At 44.9% G+C, this 21,816-nt stretch overlaps 1 protein-coding gene and 1 pseudogene across 1 annotated transcript in view; both read right to left on the bottom strand.

Moving 5' to 3' along the window:
• The window catches only part of LOC103588650, a 12,371-nt pseudogene extending 4,237 nt beyond the window's left edge, over window positions 1-8,134 (bottom strand).
• Window positions 8,135-10,348: 2,214 nt separating this feature from the next.
• Window positions 10,349-21,816, bottom strand: part of LOC103588649 — a 15,386-nt gene continuing 3,918 nt past the window's right edge. The window contains exons 2-5 of the mRNA XM_008570400.1: window positions 15,593-15,742; window positions 15,236-15,413; window positions 11,290-12,685; window positions 10,349-10,724 (exon numbers count right to left, since the gene is read on the bottom strand). Of these exons, the coding sequence (XP_008568622.1) occupies window positions 10,549-10,724; window positions 11,290-12,685; window positions 15,236-15,413; window positions 15,593-15,742 (1,900 nt within the window). The 3' untranslated portion in view covers window positions 10,349-10,548. The remainder of the gene's footprint in view (window positions 10,725-11,289; window positions 12,686-15,235; window positions 15,414-15,592; window positions 15,743-21,816) is intronic.

The following is a 21,816-nucleotide window of genomic DNA, read 5'->3' as shown; positions in this document are numbered from 1 at the left end:
ATTCTCTAGGTCCCCTCCAAACCCCCGCTGTGGTCCCTGGTGCCAGCACAGTTGTGGACAGGGGGCAGGTGCATGGGAGGGAGTGCAGGTCCTAGTGTGGGCAGGAGGCAATGGACGACACAGTGTCCTTGATGTTAGGGCTGTGGTGTTGGGAGACTCATGGGAGACAAACCTTGGGAGTCAGTGGGAGGTCTGGCTTGGGAAAAGGATGGGAAATAACTAGAAAGGGGGAAGATTTTGCAAAGGCCTTTGGACACTGACCTCACTCAGTGTTGGAACCCTTTTTATTCCTCTGGGTGTCCAGGGGTCTCGGTGCTGGGGATAAAGTTGGCCAAGTGGTCACTGGATCCAGCTCTTTCTGAAGCTCTGGGCTAAGTGCAGGAAAGGATGAGCCAGAAACAGATGATTACAATTGCAATTGGGAAGCCTATATTGGTTGCTTTGTGTGGAGGATGGATGGAAAATTCTGGGTGTAAGAGTAGGTGACTGTATATGGTAGGAGGCAGCAGATGATGGTGGTCTGCACAGTCGAGCAGATTATGAGGTGTTGTGCTTGGGATGGGGCATTTGAGCTAAGAACTCCTGACTCCTCCATTCTCTAGGTCCCCTCCAAACCCCCGCTGTGGTCCCTGGTGCCAGCACAGTTGTGGACAGAGGGCAGGTGCATGGGAGGGAGTGCAGGTCCTAGTGTGGGCAGGAGGCAATGGATGACACAGTGTCCTTGATGTTAGGGCTGTGGTGTTGGGAGAGTCATGGGAGACAAACCTTGGGAGTCAGTGGGAGATCTGCAGGCAATGGTGTGGGTGGGAGGCCTGAAGTATGCAGTGTCTGTATTGAGACAGCTGCAGGATGGTGACCACCAGGTTGGGCTGGGGCTGCAAGGTCAACGGATAGTGTGGACAGACAGAACAGTAGAATGAAATAGAAAGTCCATAAACAATAGATACAAGTACATATGAAAAATAAGTATATGATAAAAGTGATATCTCAAATCATTGAAGCAAAGATGATCTTTAAGAAATTCTGCTTGGGACAACTGGTTAACCAATTAGCAAAAGCTAGAATTAGGTGTATATCTCATTCTGTACACAAGAGGAAACTCTAAAAGGAGCATGTATCTAAAAGTAAAATACAAAAGCATACAAGTACTAGAAAAAAGATTAGTGAATTCCTCCATAAGCAGAATTTAGAGAAGGGTTCCTAACTGTGCCTGCAATCCAGGTGCAACAGAAGAAGAGAGCGTCCACGGTCACCAGCACCTGGAGGTTGCCTCCTGCTTGTCCAGTGACTGTGGACCAGCTCTGCTGCCCCAGTCACTGCAAACCAGGAAACTTCTCTGCCATCCACGTTCTGCAGCTGCATCTTCTCCAGTGAGATCTGAACGCCCGCCTTAGAGAGAAGATTCATTTTCCAGGTTTGTCCTTTCTTGGGTACTCTCAGCCCCAGGGTACCAATATAGTGTTTTCTTACATCTTTTTGTTTGTTTTTTGAAGAATAGAAATTTATTTTTCACAGCTGTGGAGGCTAGAAGCTCCAAATCAAGGTGTCAGCAGGTTTGGTTTCTCCGGAGGCCTCTCTCCTTGGCCTGCAGGTGGCCGCCTCTCTCTGTGTCCTCAGGCGGGGTCTTTCTTCTGAGCGTGCGCATCTGCTTGTGTGTCCAAATTCCCTCTTCTCATAAGGACATCAGTCAGATTGGATTAGGGCCCACCCTAATGGCCTTATTTTAACTTAATCACTCTCCTTTTTAAAAATAAATTTTATTGTGTCTCTTTGAGGTATAGACATGATGTTACAGGATACGTACTTGTATAGAGAGTAAAATGGTTACTATAGTGAAGCAGATGAACATTTTTATCATTTTTATCATCTCATAGTTACTTTTTTGTGTGTGACAAGAACAGCTTAAAATCTACTTATTGGGCCGGCCCGTGGCTCACTTGGGAGAGTGCGGTGCTGATAACACCAAGGCCACGGGTTCGGATCCCACATAGGGATGGCCGGTTCGCTCACTGGCTGAGCGTGGTGCTGACAACACCAAGTCAAGGGTTAAGATCCCCTTACCGGTCATCTTTTGAAAAAAAAAAAAATCTACTTATTTTTAGGCTGAGCGTGGTGCTGACAACACCAAGTCAAGGGTTAAGATCCCCGTACCGGTCATCTTTTGAAAAAAAAAAAAAATCTACTTATTTTTAAAAAATCCTTAATACAATACAATTCTACTAACTTTAGTCCTCATGTCGTATATTAGATCTCTAAACTTGTTCATCCTCTGTATCAGCTATTTTGTATCTTTTGACCTACATCTCCCCATTTCCTCCCCTACCCACTGTGCCCGTGGTAACCACTGTTTCATCCTCTATCTCTGTGTATTTGAGCTTTTTTTATATTCCACGTATAATGGGGATTATGCAATATTTTTCTTTCTGCGTCTGGCTTATTTCAATTAGCATAATATCCTCCAAGTCCATTCATGTTGTGGCAAATGGCAGACTGTCTTTATTTTTTAAGGCTGAATAATAATCCATTGTATATACTCATATATACCATATTTTCTTTATCCGTTCGTCTATTGATGGACATTTAGGTTGTTTCCTTATCTTGAGTATTGTGAATAATGCTGCAGGGAACATGAAAATGCAGACATCTTTACAAGGTGGTGGTTTCAACTCCTTTGGGTATACACCCAGAAGAGAGATTGCTGGGTTGTGTAGTTAGTTCTATTTTTAGTTTTGTTAGGCCCCTTCATACTGTTTCCCATAATGGCTGTACCAATCTACATTCCCACCAACAGTGCACTAGGGTTCCATTTTCTCCACATCCTTGCCGACATTTGTTATCTCTTGTCTTTTTGATAATAGCCATTCTTCTAGGTGTGAGGTAGTTTTAATTTGCATTTCCCCGATGATTAGTGATGTTAAACACTTTCTCATATACCAGTTGGCCACTTTTATGTCTTCTTTGGAGAAACGTCTGTTCAGATCTTCTGCCCATTTTTTAAGCTGGGTTATTTGGTTTTCTGCTACTGAGTTGTAAGAGTTCTTTATAAATTTTGGATATTAACCCCCCTTATCAAGTATGTGCTTTGCAAATATTTTTTCCCAGTCTATAGGATGCCTTTTTATTTTGTTGATTATTTCCTTTGCTGTGCAGAAGCTTTATAGTTTGGTGTAGTCTCATTTTTCTATTCTTACTTTTGTAGTCTGAGCTTTTGCTGTGATATCCAAAAAAATCATTGCCAAGGCCAATGTTGAGGAGCTTTTCCTTCTGGGAGTTTTATGGTTTCAGGTCTTACATTTCAGTCTTTTATCCATTTTGAGTTGATCTTTGTGTTTGGTGTAAGATGTGTCCAATTTCATTTGATGTGGAAATCCAATTTTCCCAAGAGCAATTATTATTATTTTTGAGTCTTTGTTTTTTTAACTTTTTAAAATTGACAGGTAATTGATTCTACATACTTGTGGGATACACAGTTGGATATCAATAGCTGTGTACAATACGCGATGATCAAATCAGGATAATTACTATTGTCATCTTTATGAAATGTAATCAGTCTTTGTGACCCTTAAATCAATTTCTCGCTAGCCCCCCCTCCCCCTTTCCCACCTCTGATAACCACAGTTCTGTTCTCTCCTTTTAAAAGCTCAACATATTATTGTGATTCATTCATTCTTTTTTTATTTTTTCAGCTCCCACTTACGAGTGGGAACATGAGGTATTTCTCTTTCTGTGCCTGGCTTATTTTACGTAACGCGACTTTCTCCAAGTTCATCCATGTATCCTCTCCCCATTGTGTCCTCTTGGTGCCCTTGTCAAAAATTAATTGACCGAATATGTTTGGATTTATTTCTGGGCTCTATATTTTATTCCATTGATCTATATGTCTGCTTTTATGCCAGTACTACAATTTTTTTTTTTTTTAAAGATGACCGGTAAGGGGATCTTAACCCTTGACTTGGTGCTGTGAGCACCACGCTCACCCAGTGAGCTAACTGGCCATCCCTATATGGGATCCGAACCCGTGGCCTTGGTGTTATTAGCACCGCACTCTACCGAGTGAGCCACGGGCCGGCCCCTTAATGTTTCGATTACTATAGCTTTGCAATACAATTTTAGATCATGAAGTGTGACGTCTCCAACTTTTTCTTTCTCAGTATTGCTTTGTCTATTTGGGCTTTTTGTGGTTCCATATGAATTTTAGGATTTCTTTCCTCATTTCTCTATTCTCTTACATCTTACATTCTTTTATTATATTTTAAATTCTTTATATAAAACTTCCCCTGTTTAAGTCACTGTATAGTCATGGGTTTGATTCCCCATACTGGCCAGCCACCAAAAAATTAAATAAATAAATAAATCGCTGTGTGCTGTCTCTCTGTTGATTGGATTCAGACTGATGCAATCACAGAACATGTTTGTTGTGGTTTGAAAGGAGAATGTAATCAGTATCCAATATTGCATAGTATCAAAAAATTTAAAAAAACATTTAAAAAACCCCCAATATTGCACGGTATCCTTGTATACTGCACACTGCCGTGTCTACTAATGAGTTCATTAAGTTTTAAATAAATATGTAATTGGGGAATTTAATGTGAAATCCTTAGTGGATTGTTATATAAGGATTTTAGTGAAATTTGAAGAAAATGGTTGAGGTTTTTGGATGGGTTGGGAATATGTTACTATTTTTTCGTACTTATGTTAATGGAATATAGACTCCTTTTGTCTAAAAATTTATGATCCAACAGATTAGATCTGGATAATGAGAGACAGCTTTATTGTCTTTTCTTTTTATAGTTATTGCACTGAACGTAAGACCCCAGTGCACTCTCATAGTTCTTTGGCCTCTCACCCCCACCCCAGTGTGTTGATAATGTAGAGAACTCACCCCCACCCCAGTGTGTTGATAATGTAGAGAAGTTTCGTTTGGGGTTGCTACGGATTCTTTTATTCGGTCTTAGCAACAACATGGATGAATTTTAGAGCTATAATGCTGGGTTGAAAACAAGCCAACTCCAGAACACTATATCTGGCTTAATATAATATTTATGAAGCTCAAAATAAGAAAACCATAAATTATTTTTGAATACATGCATTTGTGATCAATCTATAAAAGAAAAATCAAGGGAATTAATATATACAAAATTCAGGATCGTCATTAATGCTGGAAGACAGAGGAAAGATGGGGCAGTTACATAAATAGATAATATCCTAATTCTTAAATTGGGTGAGGAGTCTGGCTCCAGGCCAAAATCCTGTGTGTGATTTTTTTTTTTTTTTTCAGGCTTGATTGTAGGCAAATATAATAAGGCTTTGCCTGGCAGGCCTTATGGGGGGTGGCTCCCCTCCCCCCACAACTTGGTTCCTGGCCAGTGCTTTGAAGTTTTCTCAAGGGAGTGGCCGTCCAGGCCACAGGCCCAGGGCCAGCCGTGCTCACACACGTATGGGCTGGGGACCTTGGCTGAGGAGCTCTTCTCCACTCCGACTTGATACCTACCGTTCCCCTCCTAGATCTTCCTCCTCTTTCTTCCTCACGTTCCCTGGGGTGCATCAAGGGTGGGAGCCTTTTGTCCGGGGCTCCTCAACAGTGAGACAATTCCCCTGTCCACTCAGAGTCTCTGGTGATGGGACCCAAAACCATCAGAGACACCCCCTGTGCTGAGAGGCGTCCAGGGATCATGCAAGTCCCTGGCACCAGCCGACTGCCATCCTGTGCCGCGGCGTGTGATTGAGACTGATGCCTTCCGTGAGAGCGTGAGAAGCCCTTTGGTGTGGCTTTCCCAGTGGCCCAAAAGACCATAGAGGCTCAGTTAATTTGTCTCCACAATGAAGAAGATAATCTAGTTACACTTAGTGATGGAGGGTGGCGCCGTGGGGGACACGTACTGCAAACCTCCTCCTCTGATGGTGGCATGCCCTGACGGTGGCTGCCTTGCCACCGGGGAGGAGAAGTAGGGGGAGAGAGGTGCAAACATCTGGACCTTCTCCTTCCTCACCTGGGAACTATTTGGGCTCCGACAGGTTTGGCCCCCCTGTGACAAGTTCCCTGCCACTAAAAAACATGTTTGGACCACACTTGCAGAGGCCATAGTGGCCTTGTGAGCCCCCTTGTGGTCTCTTGGGTCTGCAGTGAGGAACTGCAAATAGTTCCATAACCAGCCCCCAGTTCTTAAGTTTGTCTGTGCTGTTCTCTCTGGTTTCCAGGTCCAGTTAAACTTCCTCATTGTTTCATTGGGTCCACGAAACAATCCAAGTGTTAAGCTGACAAATTCCCAGTCATGGAAAAAGTGGCCACTGGCAAGACAGCAAAAAGAGCAGAAAGAACTGTGCTAGAGTAATAACCTGGGGCCCTGTCCTGGGCAACCTGGGCAAAGGCCTTCCCAGAAAGATCTCTGAATTTGATTACTCAGTGACAGAGTCACAGTGGAGATTGAGAACTCATGGGACTCATGGCCAAGTATGTGGCCATAGGGGTTCTGACCAGCAGCCCCTCCCAGTGGGCCTGGAGATGAATCTGAGAGCCCCGCCAATCTTACCTGGCCCTCTTGGCTTTCAAAAATAGACAGGCCTAGGGGGTTAGGCTGAGGTCCCTCTGTAGATGCACATGCAGGAACATGGCTGGGCTATTAACACAGAGAAGGTACAAGAACATAGGATCCATTGAAATCTCTGGCACACACTGGGAAGGGACATGACATCTCATTCTAGAGATGGATTCCTGAGCTTTCTGTCTGCCCTGACAAATACAAAGGGGGTGTGTGATTGGTGGGCCCATCTGGCTACTGGTGCTCTCGCATAGTCCATGTGGGGATCTTGAGGGCTCCCATCTGCCAGGTTACGAGAATGGCTGCTACCTTGGTGGGACTTCTACCAACCAAATGCCTGGAGGCCCTTCAGTGGCCACCCAGCTGTCCTTCCTCTGAGGCCTGTGGATCCACGTTAGCTGTTTGTGTTACAGGTTTCAGCAATCTCAATTCACCAACTGGAGCCTATGGCAGAAAAATACCATGGCCAGTGGCACTGCTTGGCTTCTGGATCTATAAACTCCTGAAAAGGCACATACCCTTTGAGGCAATTATTGGCCTGTTAGGGCCGTTCTGGTGCCTCAAGAGCAACCTAATTAATGTATGGCTGATACATTGTCACAACTGGATTCTGCAGGAGCAAAACACCTCCCTAAATGTCAACTCGTTCCTGTTGGAGATGGGGGTAATGAGGACATCTGGAAGAGGGGGCACAGGATCCTCTGTCGGGGTTATTTTGGCTGCAATGGTGGTGGCCTTCTCCCCTACACTCACTCCTGCATTCACAGACTGTGTGGTTATTCTCACTATCAGGGTCGTCCAGTTAGAAAAGGCTGTGTGCAACCTGCCCTTGATGCCCATTGAGGTTATTGATGATACTACATCAGCTTTGAAGCCAATAGACCAGCTGTAACTCCTTGGCCCGAGTAGTACTGGCTAACCCTTGACTTCCTGCTGGCCAGCCAAGGAGGGGTCTGTGCGACTGCTGACACCTAGATCAATGGAACTAGCAAAACAGAATAGTCCATTAGGAGGCTTAGACAGAAGGCCTCCTGGATCTCTGGAGTAGACTCAATGAGCTTGGGGACTCCTTTTCCTGGCCTGGAAGCAGGTGGGGTTCAGACCGCACTCAGGCAGGCCTCATCACCCTGTTCAGAATTACTTCAGTCATGGCCCGGTGTGCGGCTGCCTCAGACGGATTAACCAATATCCAGCTCGTTTGAGTCTGTGATGGAGTAGCCTATGCTTCTCGCTCAGGCCCTGATAGATCAAGGGCTGGAGTTGAGTCCAGCTCCAGGCCAAAGTCCTATGTATGATCTTTCAAGCCCAACCACAGGTAATCACAAGACTTTGCCTGGCAGGCCTCATGGGAGGAAACTGTCTTCCCCCACCAGACTTGGTACAGCCTTGGTACACCAGGGCATTGCAATCTTGTGAATGAAGTTACTTACAGTCAGGTACTCAGGGTCCTCACTGTGAAGCAGGTTCACTGTGCACTGGATACCAACTTGTCTGAGTCTGGTGAGACAACACCCAGACACAGTTACATGATGGAAGTTTATTACTTACAGGTAGGCAGCAAGGGATAACATTGTAAGCTGGTTCCGGAGGGTCATGATAGCTGCCTGGGGGGAGAGAGACTCAACTGCATGTGCCCCACTTGCACCACAGCAGAGATCCCAGAAAGCAGCCCACCTTGGGTTTTATACCCTGGGGCCATGTGGTTTTCTGGGCTAACATGTTAAAGATATCCCATTTCTAGAGGGGACAGGAACAGAGCCCAGGCTGTTCTGGCCAATTCACCCTTATCTCGGGATGTTGCATTCTAAGCACATTCTACAGTTATTCTTGAGAACTACATGTGAGAAAGGAGGGAGAACTGGGTCAGTTCAAGGTCACCTGGAGAATTGTCCTGCACCCACCACCACAGACCTGCCATGCTCATATGCACAGCTGCATTCACAGCCCAGGTGCCGCTGCAGTGACCTCTTTCTCAGGGGCCTTGGCTAAGGCACTTTTCCCATCTGACCCAGTACTTCTCCACTCTTTCTCCCCCACCTGATTCCCTCCATAAAAAGGTGGGAGCCTTTTGTTTAGGGGAAGTGAGAGAATTCCCCCCATGTATGCTGTCACTTAACTCTTGCCTGGTGCTGTTCCATGGGGAAAGATAGAACAGTGGAGAGCCAGCCCCTATTTTTTTTTGCCTCTTGCTTGCTCTGTAGCATTAAATAAATAAAGGCTCATTGTCCTAACTTGCCATCTCAACATTACATGACATTGGGTGATGGACTCTTGCAGATGTTCATTTTCTTATGCTTATAACTTACGGATATTATTTCATATATTTCAAATATACATTAAAATATATGTGCTGTTATAACACTGTGTTTTAAGATGACCGGTAAGGGGATCTCTACCCTTGACTTGGTGTTGTCAGCACCACGCTCTCCCAAGTGAGCTAACCGGCCATCCCTATATAGGGATCCGAACCCGTGTTATCAGCACCACACTCTCCCAAGTGAGCCACAGGCCGGCCCTAAAATATAATTTTTAAAATGTTGTCTGGGTCCCTCAAAGGCTCAGGGATCTAACTCTGGGGCCTCTGAGGTGGGAGTGGGTGGATCAAGAAGCAGCTCCAATGTCGCAGGGAAATGGAAGCATCAGGGATTCGTGTCTGCTTCCTTTTCAGTGCTCTGGGTGGAGACCGCTTTTCAAAGTGCCCCCTTGGAAATGAGTGGGACAGATCACACCCTGGACTTTACCCAGACCTTTTTGCCAGGGAGATACTACACAAACCGGGAGTTGGATGGGAGTCAAGGGCAGATCTCAGAGAGCAGGGCCCTCAAGAGTGTGGAAAAGAACCTTGTCGGCAGGGAAAGATGGACAACATGTCAAGAGCAGTTACCAAGCCACATCCGTGCAAAGAAAAACAGGCCACAGGTCATCCCAGCTGCACATAGGTCAGCAGGAGCAATAAAGAAAAGGGCCAAGGCTCAGGGGAATGAAGGCTAAATCCCTCCCCTGGCGGCCAGCACTTGACCACCCCTCCCCAGTGCCATCACCCCCGTATCCTGCCAGCATATTGCAAAGGCAGAGGGGAAGGGAGACACTTTGCCTGAGAGGAGAAACAACCATGTCGGGAGGTCGAACTTTTGCATAAACTAAATACTCATCTAAACGAGTTTCATTTAACCTGAGGCCACTTTACACTGGACATGACTGAGTGTCTCGTCTCTCTTTGCCCCGTAAGAACGAAGATCCAAAGAAACGTGAGCTCAGACACAGAAAAGAAAGAATGCTACATTCCGTCCATGTCTGAACTATGTATAAACTTTTATTTATTTTTGTTTTGTTTTTGCTGGCTGGCCAGTACTGGGATCCGAATCCTTGACCTTGCTGTTATAACACCACACTCTAACCAACTCAGCTAACTGGCCAGCCCGATATAAATTTTAGTCATCTACACATATACGTTTTTACAAGTACACACAGAAGTAAATACACAAAGCAAGATGTAGACGCATTAACAGCACGCTGATAAAAGCAGTTACCCCTGGGGAGGGGAGTGAATGGAGAATGCTTCTGATTGAGTTATATATTACCCAGTTTTTATATGAAAATGCATGAATGTTTCCTTTGTATGTTTTTATTTTTTTGGCAGCCAGCTGGTACAGGGATCGGAACCCTTGACCTTGCTGTTATAACACTGTGCTCTAACTAAGTGAGCTAACTGGCCAGCACTTTATTTATTTGGTGGCTGGCTAGTACGGGGAGGTACAGGGATCAGAACCCTTAACCTTGGTGTTATCAGCACCACGCTCTAACCAAGTGAGCCAACTGGTCAGCCCCCTTTTTTTCTTTGTATTGTTTTAGAAAAAAACAAAACTAGAAAAAGTTTACAAATAATATTAAGCATCTGCTATGTGCTGGCACAGTGCTGGGTACCAAGGAAACAAATGTTCAGTAGGGAGAATCTTTTGGCTGTACACATTTCCTTATGGGCTGAGAGGTTCACAGTCCTGGGTGAAAATTATCTGTGGATTCTCTGATGTTGCTTTAGGTGATCGGATCGGGCAAAATTCTTGTAGCATTTAGAACACAGGTAGGGCCGCTCCCCACTGTGCGTTTTCTTATGTCTGCTGAGCTCATCCGAGCGGGAGAATTTCCATGTGCATCCTGTCACATTGCAGACGTAGGGCTTCTCCCCTGGACCAGAGAGAGAGAGACTTGTCATACTTCAGGGAAGGGTGGGGCAGGGACATTGAAAATGAACAAGAAGAAAAAGAGAACCGGAGGGAGAAGGAGAACCAGAGAAGAGGAAACTGGAGGGGGTGAGTGAAAGAGGAAGGGAAGGAGGGCAGCACGAGCTGGAAGGACAAGGCGACAAGTGTCAAGGAGAGAAAGGAGGTAAAGAAAAAGAAAACTAGGAGAGGCAGGGACTAGCAGGAAAGTCAGTGCAGGAGGTCTGTTGGGCCTAAGAGGTGGTCCATGAAGTGACAGTCCCAGTAGAGGTCAGGTCAAGAACATCCTTAAGGGGCCAGACAAATTCCTCCACTTATTCCCATCATCCCAGCATGGTCAACATCACAAAAGGCTGCAGTCAGACTGGCTCTGGCCTGGGACTAAAGCCTGTCAAACTTGCCAAACTTTTCTAGAATCTTCAGGGGTCCCAGGCTTAAAGGAGGTGGCAACAATCTCCAATGATCCCAAAGCTTTATAAAGGCACAATCTGTAGCCACTTGCCCCTCTCTGCTCCTGGGCCATCACTCACCTGTGTGTTTCCGCTCATGGATTCGGAGGTGGGAAGACCTTAAATAAGATTTCCTACAGTCCTGGTAGGTGCAGATGTAGGGCTTCAAGATGTCAGGATTATTCTGGAACTGACAGCCTGGGATATTGAAGTTACACTTCTGCATTTCTGGGAGTTGTGCTTGGATCAAATGGGGACTTGAAAAGTATAGGAATCCTGGATATGGCAATGATAAGGATGGATAGGACATCATATAGCTTCCATAGAGAGCATGGTCATCAGTGAAGGTTGTCATATGGCCTCCATTAAGGATCATCATCTGACCCTCATAGAGGGTCTGGTCACCACTGGAGGTCGTCATCTGACCCCCATAGAGGGTCTGGTAATCAATGGAGGTCATCATCTGGTCCCCTTTAAAGGTTGTCATCTGCTCACCACTGAGGGTCTGTTCACCACCAGAGGTCTTCATCTGACCCCCATGGAGGGCCTGGTTACCAACAGAGGTCATCATCTGGCCTCCTTTAAAGGTTGTTTTCTGGTTACCACTGAGGGTCTGGTCACCACCGGAGGCTGTTATCTGGCCCTCATAGAGGATCTGGTCACCACCGAACGTTGTCATCTGACTCCCATACAGGGTCTGGTCACCACTGGAGGTCATCATCTGATCTCCATAGAGGGTCTGGTTACCAATGGAGGTCAACATCTGGCCCCCTTTAAAGTTTGTCATCTGGTCACCACTGGAAGTCATTGTATGGCCTTCAGTGAGTGTGTGGTCACCACAGAAGGTCATCACATGGCCCTGTGTAAGAGCTGCCATCTGGTTTCCATAGAGAATCTGGTTATCATTGAGGGTCTTCATCTGATCTCCACATAGAGTTGTCATCTGGTTCCCACTGAGGGTTTGGTCACCACATAGGGTCTTCATCTGGCTACCTTCACTGGAGATGAGCACCTCGCTTGCAGTGATGGTTGTCTTCTGGCAATCAGTGAGTGATGTCCTTGGGATGTCAGTGATTTCCGCCATCTGGGAGCCTGCTGTGGGTTTCATCTGATCAAAGGAAGTTACTTTCTCGCTCATGGAAAAAGTCTCACTTAGGTATCCAAGGGGCATATCAAGGGCTTTAACAGGGGCTGCTGTTGAGTTCTGGGTAAGAAATGTCCCAGCAATGTTAGAACATGCAAAAGTCATCACTGTGGGCCTCAAGGGAGGCATCACCTGGCTCTGGGTTGACCCATGTTGACTGTCCCCACCATGGGTAGTCAGAGGCACATAGAGCTGTGGCTGTGGCACAGCTGGGGTTTTTGCCTCTTCCTTATGTGGCTCACAGAAGCCTTGGAGTAACTCCTCAATTTCCTGGAGGAAGGAATCCATCTCTCCTGTTCCTGATGACTGCACTGGATCTTCAGTTGTGAGATCCTGCAAAAAAGTTAGCATATCAGAGTCCATTCCAGCTCAAATCTCAATTTCTTACACCCTGCTTTATCCATCCCTGCTGATACTATCCTAGTCTAGCCCACCATCATCTCTTGCCTAGAAGCCTGCAATCCTTAACTCTGGAATTGACTCCATCCAGTGCATCCCACACACGCAGTCAGAGTAACATTTCTAAAATGCAAACTCTTACCGTGCTACTCCTATCTATCAGTGGAAGCAAGAATCTAGATGAATGCATGAATGCCTCACCATCCCCTCACCCCAGACACTTTTCCAAAGATGCCCTGCCTCCCATTACTGGAGATTCAGCTAAATGAATGAACTTTCAAACATATTATCTCATTTCATTTCCACCATGCCCCCAGAAGATAGGAGTCATGATTAATCCCATTTTAAATAAGAAAAAAAAGTCACTTCACCTCCCTGGAAGGGCACAGGTGGAAGACTCTTAACTTGAACTAGACCTATCTGGCTATGGGTCCTCACAGATCTGCACCCACTGTGGACATTTTTTCAGAGACTTCCTGGGGGTACCCAGGGATTCTAGCTTCCTGAAGACCATTCTGGAAAGCACCAGCTTCCAGAAACTATTCTGCTATGGACTGAATGTGTGTCCTGAAAATTCATGTGCTGAAACCTAATTACCATATTAGGAGATGGGGTCTTTGGGAGGTGATTAGGTCTTGAAGGCATAGACCTCATGAATTGGATTAGTGCCCTTCTAAGAGGCTGAAGAGACCAGAGTTCTTCACTTCCACCCTGAGAGGATACAGCTAGAAGATGCCATCTATGAAACAGAAAGCAGGCCCTCCCTCTCAGATTCTGAATCTACCAGCACCTTGATCTTGGACTTCCCAGCTCCAGAACTGTGAGAAACAAATTTCTGTTGTTTGTAAGCTGCCCAGTTTATGGTACTTTGTTACAGAAGCCTGAATGGAATGGACTAAGACACATTCCAAGAAGCAGCTTCTTTAGAGACAGAGGCCTAACTGTGCACATGGTCAAGGTTTATACTTCTGTTCAAAGCGGGCATCCGTAACCTCCTGGCTTCCTATACATCTGGTGTCAGGCTTACAATTAGCTCCCAAAACCCACCATCTGGATAGCCTCGCATCTTTTCCATCCTGTGTGCCTCTTCCCAGCTTTTGCCCTACTCAGCCAGACCAGTCCACTCAGTTTTGCCATGTCCCTGTTCTATCCCTTGCTCAGCCTGCTCCATGCAGCTGAGTTACAGTCTGTCCTATCTAATATGCTCTTTTCCTATCCCTGCCATCAAAGCCCAGTCTCTCCTGCCCTGTCTTGACTCTCAGAGCAGAGAGATACCATGATAATTCCCACAGGCTGTATTCAAAATGTATCACTGTTAGCAAGAATTGGTAAAGGGCCACAAAAAATGATTACATTGCACAAAGTTGAATATACTAATTATCTTGATTTGAGCAACACATATTGCATGCAGGTATTGATATTCAACCCCACAGATATGTACAATCAATTATGTTTCAATAAAAAAGAATGTATGAGGGCCGGCCGTGGCTCACTTGGGAGAGTGTGGTGCTGATAACACCAAGGCCACAGGTTTGGATTCCTATATAGGGATGGCCGGTTAGCTCACTTGGGAGAGCATCATGCTGACAACACCAAGTCAAGGGTTAAGATCAAGAAAAAAAAAAAAAAATTCTTATTGTGCTGTACTCATCTTTTTTCGGATCCTAGTTAACTGTGGGTAACTGAAACCACCAGTAACTCAAACTGGAAACCTGAGGAAAGCGAAACCATCGATACCAGGTACAACTGTATACACAAACAGTGGAATACTATTCAGCCTTAAAAAGGAAGAAATTCGGACATATGCTACCACATGGACGAACCTTGAGAATATTATGCTAAGTGAAATAAGCCAGTCACAAAAAGACAAATACTGTGTGGTTCCACTTATAGGAGCTACTTAAGAGTAGTCAAAATCATATACAGACAGAACTGGTTGCGGGGAGGGGATGAAGAGTTACTGTTTAATGGGTATGAAGTTTCAGTTCTACAAGAAGAAAAGCGTTACGGAGATGGATGGTGGTGATGGTTGCACATTGTGAACGTATTTAATACCAATGAACCATACACTTAAAACTGGTGAAGATGATAAGTTCCTGTTACGTGTATTTGAACACAATAAAATTTTTTGGAAAAAAAGTACAAAAACAAAACCCAACCGAGGCAGTCTCTAAGATGACGTCCTCATTGAAATCAACCTTTAATAGCGTCCTGCTCTTGGACTCCCTTTCCAACCATTCCCCTCCCCCACTGTCGCACTGGAGGCTCCTCTGAGCGGAGAGTGGTGTTTGGTCCCAAGCAAGGCCTGACGGAGCCCGCCGGGGCCCGCAGAACACTGGGACCCAATGGAGGACTTCTTGTCCCCCAACGAGGCCCTCAGGAAAGCAGAGGGATCCCTTCCCGGCTTAAGGGATTTTTAAAACGAGTCCCCTCCGCGGGCTACACCCACTTCTCCTGTTCTCCAGTATTTCAACCGGAACTCACCCAGGCGCTCTGACTCAGGCTCCTCACGTTCTGCGTTCTCCGCATCCTTCCATCTCTTCCACCGACGTTCGCGGGTGCCCAGATCAGGCCGTGGTCTGGGGACTCCGGTACACCAGACAGGCAGTGAATGTGCCCTCGAGGGGCCCTCAGGGACCGCAGCCGACAGGAGCAGTCGCACCTGAAAGGGATGGAGGTGCTCAGTAAACAAGTCCCTGAGAAAATGAACCGTTTTGGACACCTCTGCCTTGTCCTGCCCGGTTAGTGGATCCCCTGGAGTGGATCCCTCCACCTTGGAGTTTTAGATCTCCCACCCCACCACACCGAGGTTCTCTTCTTCATTTGGAGGCGCAGACTCACCAGATGTAGATCCAGAGCGTGGGCCGGGGAACCGCACCTGTCGCGAACAGAGAAGAACCCGCAGTGAGCTGCAGGACGCAGGCCTGGGCTCTTATAGCGCCCGGCCGGATGTACTCGGCCCCCAGAGTCACGCCTTCGGTCGGCCACGCCCTTTAGGGGCGGGTCTCAGGGGCACAACCCGCCCGCCACCTTGGTCTCCCGGGAGAGTGATGCAGTTACCGTCTAGGCGCCGTCGGGCACCAATGCAAAGATTCCCATGTTTCCACTGTGCAGGAAGCAATTTACATTAATTAGTCGATTTCATCCTGACCACGGTCCTAGGAGGTAGATTTTATAATTGTCGTCACATGATGCAGAAACTGAGGCTCAGAGAGGTTAAGTACTTGCTGGAGGACACAGTCAGCCACAGATCCTAGATTTGAACTCAACCGGTTTTGCTCTGTGGTCTGAGTCTTTAAACAAACGAAGTCCTCCGCTTATAGATCCAATCAGTGACTCAGTTATGCCGAGGCCACCTCTTTGATCACTGTAAATTTCATCAAAATTATAATCATCCCTCGGGTGTCCGCGCAGTATTGGTTCCAGGACCCCTCCTACAAAATCCGCGGATGCTCAAGCCCCTGATATAAAATGGCCTAGTATTTGCATATAGCCTACATATACTTTAAGTCATCTCTAGATTACTTATAATACCTAATACAATGTAAACGCTGTATAAACAGTCGTTATACCGTATTGTTTTTCTTGTGTGCGTGTTTTTTTTGGCGGTTGGCCAGTACAGGGATGAACCCTGGACCTTAGTGTTATCAGCACCACGCTCTAACCAAACTGAGCCAACCGGCCAGCCCCCTACTGTTTTCTAATTTGTATTATTTTTTATTGTTGTACTGTTATTTTTTATTGTTATATTCCACAGACCATGGTTGGTTGAATCTGTGGATGCAAAACCCAGGGATATGGAGAGTCAACTATACTTGCAGGGTAAAAATCCTGAGGATCTGGTAAGGTCATCCTAGAAATGATAACGGCATTTTTTGATATCCATCCCCCTACCCCCCCACATTGAAGTCACAGAGACTGTTTCACCCAGCAGGGCTTGACACACGCCTGGAGTCACATGAGTGACCTCTGACCCCCTTCTGACTCCTCTCTGAGTCTCCATTGGGTTGTCACCTCTGATCCATTCATCAACCACAAGCCCTGGGCTTTAGCAATTTCAAGAGCTACCAGTCCAGCCCAAGGCCACCCTGCATGGTACCTAGTCTCTAAAATTTTTCACACAAGCCACCCGTGCCTTCCGCCTTGGCCGCCCAGCGGTCCACGCGTCCTTCCATTCCTTCCGCAGAAGTTGGTGGGCACCCAGGGCGAGGCTGTGGTGACTGCAAGGGAGCAGCCAACACGACCTGTCCCACCGGGGAGTCCCAGCAGCCAGGGCGCTGCCAGCCCTCAGGCCCCACTTCTGCAGCAAAGGGCATCCCTGAGGAGCACGGCCCTGCAGGTACTCAGAAAATGATTCAGACTAAATTAAGGGCTTTGGATTCCTTTGTTTCCCAACCCCCTTTTGAGGTTGCTGGCCTCTCCACTATGGAATTCTGACCCGCTCCCTCCACCCCTGTCCCCATCTGTGTCGCCATCCCGTGGGGCTGTTTGGATTACAGGGAGCGCCGACTCCACAAACTGGATGAGTTAAGTCTGCAGCTCCACGATGGCCAAAAAATATATTTGAAGCATATTTACATATGCAGTATGTTCCAAAGTGTCATTTGTACGATAGTTTATTTATTTATGTTTTTGCAGTAGTTTAAACATGGGATAAGAACATTTAGATGGCAACCCGAATCTAACTTCTTTTTTTTTTTGGCTGGTGACCAGTAAGGGGATCAGAACTGTGACCTTGGTGTTATTATCACCACCATGCTCTGCTGATTGAACTAACCGGCCAGCCCGACTTCATTTTTCTATTCATATGAAAGTGTTAATATACACTCATACTCACGAACTAGCTCATAGGTAGAAAGGTGGACAGATGGTTGGTTGGATGGACAGATGGATGGACAGTAGACAGATAGGAAAGTAATGGATAGAGAGAGCTCAGTGTTTTGCTGGAATTTGGAACCTAGATAAAATACAGCAAACCCCCTTCGGTATTTCTTGATTTCTTCCCAAAGGACTCTTCCCTGGGACAATATATTCTAAAATTGCCCCTTCCTCTGCCCCTGAGGTTTTGTGATAAATTTCAGGATAGGTGAGAGGTATGCTTTCCTTTTTAAAAAAAAAAAAAAAAAACCGGCATTATTAAGGTATGCTTGACATACAATAAACTGTACATATTAAAACTATGCAATGTGCTAAGTTTTGACACCTGTGAAACCATCACTGCAAGCAAGATTGTGAACATATCCATCCCTAGGCAGCCACCAATTTGCTTTCTGTCACTATAGATTAGTTGGCATTTTCTAGAGTTTTATATGGATGGAATCATACGGTATGCATTCTATTGCTGTCTGGCTTATTTCACTTAGTGCAATTATTGATACATGTTGTGTGTATCAATAGTTCATTCTTTTTTATTACTGAGTGATATTCCATTGTGTGGATGTACCACTATTTATTTGTGCATTCATCTGTTGATACATATCTGGGTTATTTCCAAATTTTGGCTATTACAAGTAAAAGTGCTATGAACAATCATATATAAATCTTTGTATGGACATATATTTCCTTTTTTCTTGGGTCGATTCCTAGAAGTGGAATGGCTGGATTGTATGGCAGGTGTACATGATTGTCTTTTTTGTTTGTTTTTTTGGCTGCTGGCAGGTAAGGAGATCTGAACCCTTGACCTTGGTGTTCTCAGCACCACACTCTCCCAAGTGAGCTAACCAGCCAGCCTGATGCTTGTCTTTTATGAGGTGGGAAAAGGAAAACTTGAAAAGGAGATGAGATGGGGCATTGGTACCCCTGACCCCCCTGGCACATTCTCAGGCAGCTGGTTTTTAGAAAGGAGTTCATACGGAAGTGAGGATCCGGAAATAGATTTCTCTTAAAGTTGTCTATGCCTGCCAGTCCCTGAAAAATCTTCCTGCGCTCTCAGGGGTATAGTAACCTAACGAGAGGACAGCTGACTTAGAGAAGTTCCCAAGCACTTCTCTTCATTCTGGCCTCTGCCCCAGCTCTGTGTCTCAGACAGTCATTCTGTCTAGTAAATTCAGCTACTAAAGCCACTATGCTAGGCTGTATGGACATCAGAGAGGCCACGGGGTCAGAATGGGGCCCACATGGCAGAACACCCTTGCAGTGGTGGGTTGGGATGGGTTGAGAGGAGAGGCAAGAGGGCCACAGAAGCCTGATGGACTTCTCAGACCCTCTCCTGCTCTGGTCTCACAGGAGGCCTGGCCTCGTTGGCTTCCCCATCTCCTGCTGTACTGTCCTCCTCCCTTGCTCAGAGGCAGCTGCTAGCATATAGCCAGATGTCTTTGTCATTTCCATATACATACTCTGAGACTTGCCTTTTCTCACTGGTCCTTATGTCTTCAGATCTATTCACGTGGATTGGAGTACTTCGACTGTACTTCTTTTGCTTCCCCCCTTTTATGTGACTAGAGAGAGGGGGAAGGGGAATCCAAGGGGATTGTAGGTTCCCAGGAGAGAAGAAACCCTGGCCTTTCTGATCCTGGATGAGAGCAAGCAGAGAAGCCATTGGTCTTCAAAGACTGGTGTGGACACGTCACGCAAGCAAAGGAAGGTCGATTCCTTTGGAGATTACCTTTGAAAAAGGGAGGCCAGTCCACCTTCAGAACAGGGTGTAAGCCTCTCAGATTCGGTGGAGCTGACTTGAGGCTCCATGGACTAGCTCCCAGAGACCGCTCCAGGTGTTCCTCAAACTGCAAAGTGCATATGCATCCCCTGGAAATACTGTGAAAATGCAGATTATGACTCAGCAGGTCTGCAGTGGGACCAGGGAATCTGCATTTCTAATAAGTTCCCAAGTGGAGCTGATTCTGCTTGCCTGGGAACCACATGCTGAAGAGCAACGGGCGTTAAAACAAAACACATTTAAAAAATTTTAAGATGCCGGGCTGGGAGAAAATTAAAGTGTTCACGGCATTTTCAAAGAGGATGGAGTTCTCTGTACCGGCCAGCCGTCCGAAAAAAAAAAAAAGAGAATGGAGCCAAAAATTACATTTGGTTAAGGAAATATAGTAAATAGTAGTCTGATTCTTATGGTAGTTATCTACTTGAAAACATGGCCTGCCAAGTGAAAAAGATTAAATTGGACTAAATGAATTTTTAAAACTTTGTTCAGAAGGTGAATTATACTCTAACAAAAATTTAGAATTTATTTATTTATTATTATTTTTTTTAATTAAAGCATTTTATTTTATTTATTTTTTTAAATTTTATTTTATTTATTTATTTTTTCTTTCTTAATTTTATTTTATTGATATACAATGAGGTTGATTATTGTGGTCCATTACCGAAACCCCCCTCCCTCCTCCCTCTCCCCTCTCCCACCCAACAATGTCCTTTCTGTTTGCTTGTCGTATCAACTTCAAGGAGTTGTAGTTGTTAAGTCTTCTTCCCCCCTAAAATTTATTTAAATAACTATGTAAATAACTGTTGTTGGCAAAATTTTAAATGGCATTTCTCTAATATAATTTATCTGGAGAGTTTTTTTTTTGTTTGTCTGTTTTGTTTCTTTTGTTTTGTTTTAATAGAAAAAGGGAAAAAGCTACCTTTGGCTATTTGCTCTGGTATCTCTGATGAATCGAAGATAAAGAATGAAGCTATGCAAGTTGACATCAAGCCAACAATTAANTTAGTCACTTAGCAGCCGTCCTGGTTATCAGATCAACTGTCGAAGTATCACAGCGCTTGTGCTCAAGCGACTGTTATTTTACTTATAACGGTCCCAAAGCGCAAGAGTGGTGATGCTGGCATACTGTTATAATTGTTCTATTTTATTATTATTCTTGTGAGTCTCTTACTATGCCTGTTATAAATTAAACTTTATCATAAGTACATACGTATACAAAAAAATATAGAATATACAGGATAGGGTTCAGTATTATCTGAAGTTTCAGGCATCCACCAGGGGTTTTGGAAGGTACCCCCTGTGGATAAGGGGGGACTGCTGTTCACCTAATCGAGGCAAACTTTTGATAAGTTAAATTGTTTGGAGATTTGGGAGTTTAAAAGATGGCAATATGACTTGATTTTGCCACTGAGAGAAAAAAAACATTTATTTATTTATTTATTTTAAAAGATGACCGGTCAGGGGATCTTAACCCTTGACTTGGTGTTGTCAGCACCACACTCTCCTGAGTGAGCCACAGGCCAGCCCCCCAAAAACATTTAAATATGTCATTTTAATTCATGCAAGACTCTGGATTTTGTTTAAATAAAAAGGCTAAGTTGAAGAAATCACCTGAATTCCTTAAAATTGTTTATGAGTCATATAGCTTACTATTATTTACACTAATTTTTACGAGTGCTAAATGTAAACATAGATTTATAATTAAGTTGAATCATCATTTAAGTAACTAGTGTCTTTATACATTTTGTCCCTGCAAATCTCAGACAAAACTGAAAGTTATGTGAACCTATGGAGTTATTCTACCTGCACTAACTGGGTAAAGTTTTAAGTGGTTCTATTTCTCTGTCAGATTCTTATTATTAACAGTGATTGTATTATTCTTTAATGATAATTTAATTATGTTATCTAAAATCGATAACTGACTTCAGGACCTTGGACGAATACAATATTGAGATAATTAGTAATCATTGTTTACCTAGAAACATCCAAAGAAATTAAAATTCAGGGAGGGGGAGAAATAAAATTCATAGTTGCTATACAATCTTTAGTGAATTTTAACTTATGCATTCTTGACTATGTATTTGTTCTTCATAATGCTCAAATTAAGATGGTAAAGCCAATCTATGCCCCCAAATAGTGCACTCTTTGTAAGAATCAGCTGGAGAGCTTAATAAAAATACAGATTTCTGGCCCTACCTCTGGAGATTCTGATTCAGTCGGTCTGAGCGGGTCCAGAGAATCTGAACCTAACAAGCTTTGACATGATGCTGCTTCTGCAGGTTGACTGACCATGTGTGACTCTGCCCCAGACAAGACCGATTAATTTTGTTTTAAAAACAGAGTTTACAGCTTTTTTTTTTTTTCCTTTTTGTCTCTTTTTTTGTGACCGGCAACGGATCGCAACCCTCAG

This window comes from Galeopterus variegatus, unplaced genomic scaffold (genome assembly GCF_000696425.1).
Source record: "Galeopterus variegatus unplaced genomic scaffold, G_variegatus-3.0.2 Scaffold598, whole genome shotgun sequence".
NCBI lineage: Eukaryota > Metazoa > Chordata > Mammalia > Dermoptera > Cynocephalidae > Galeopterus > Galeopterus variegatus.
The sequence above is the reverse complement of the archived record's forward strand: the minus strand, read 5'-3'. Positions and strand labels throughout refer to the sequence as shown.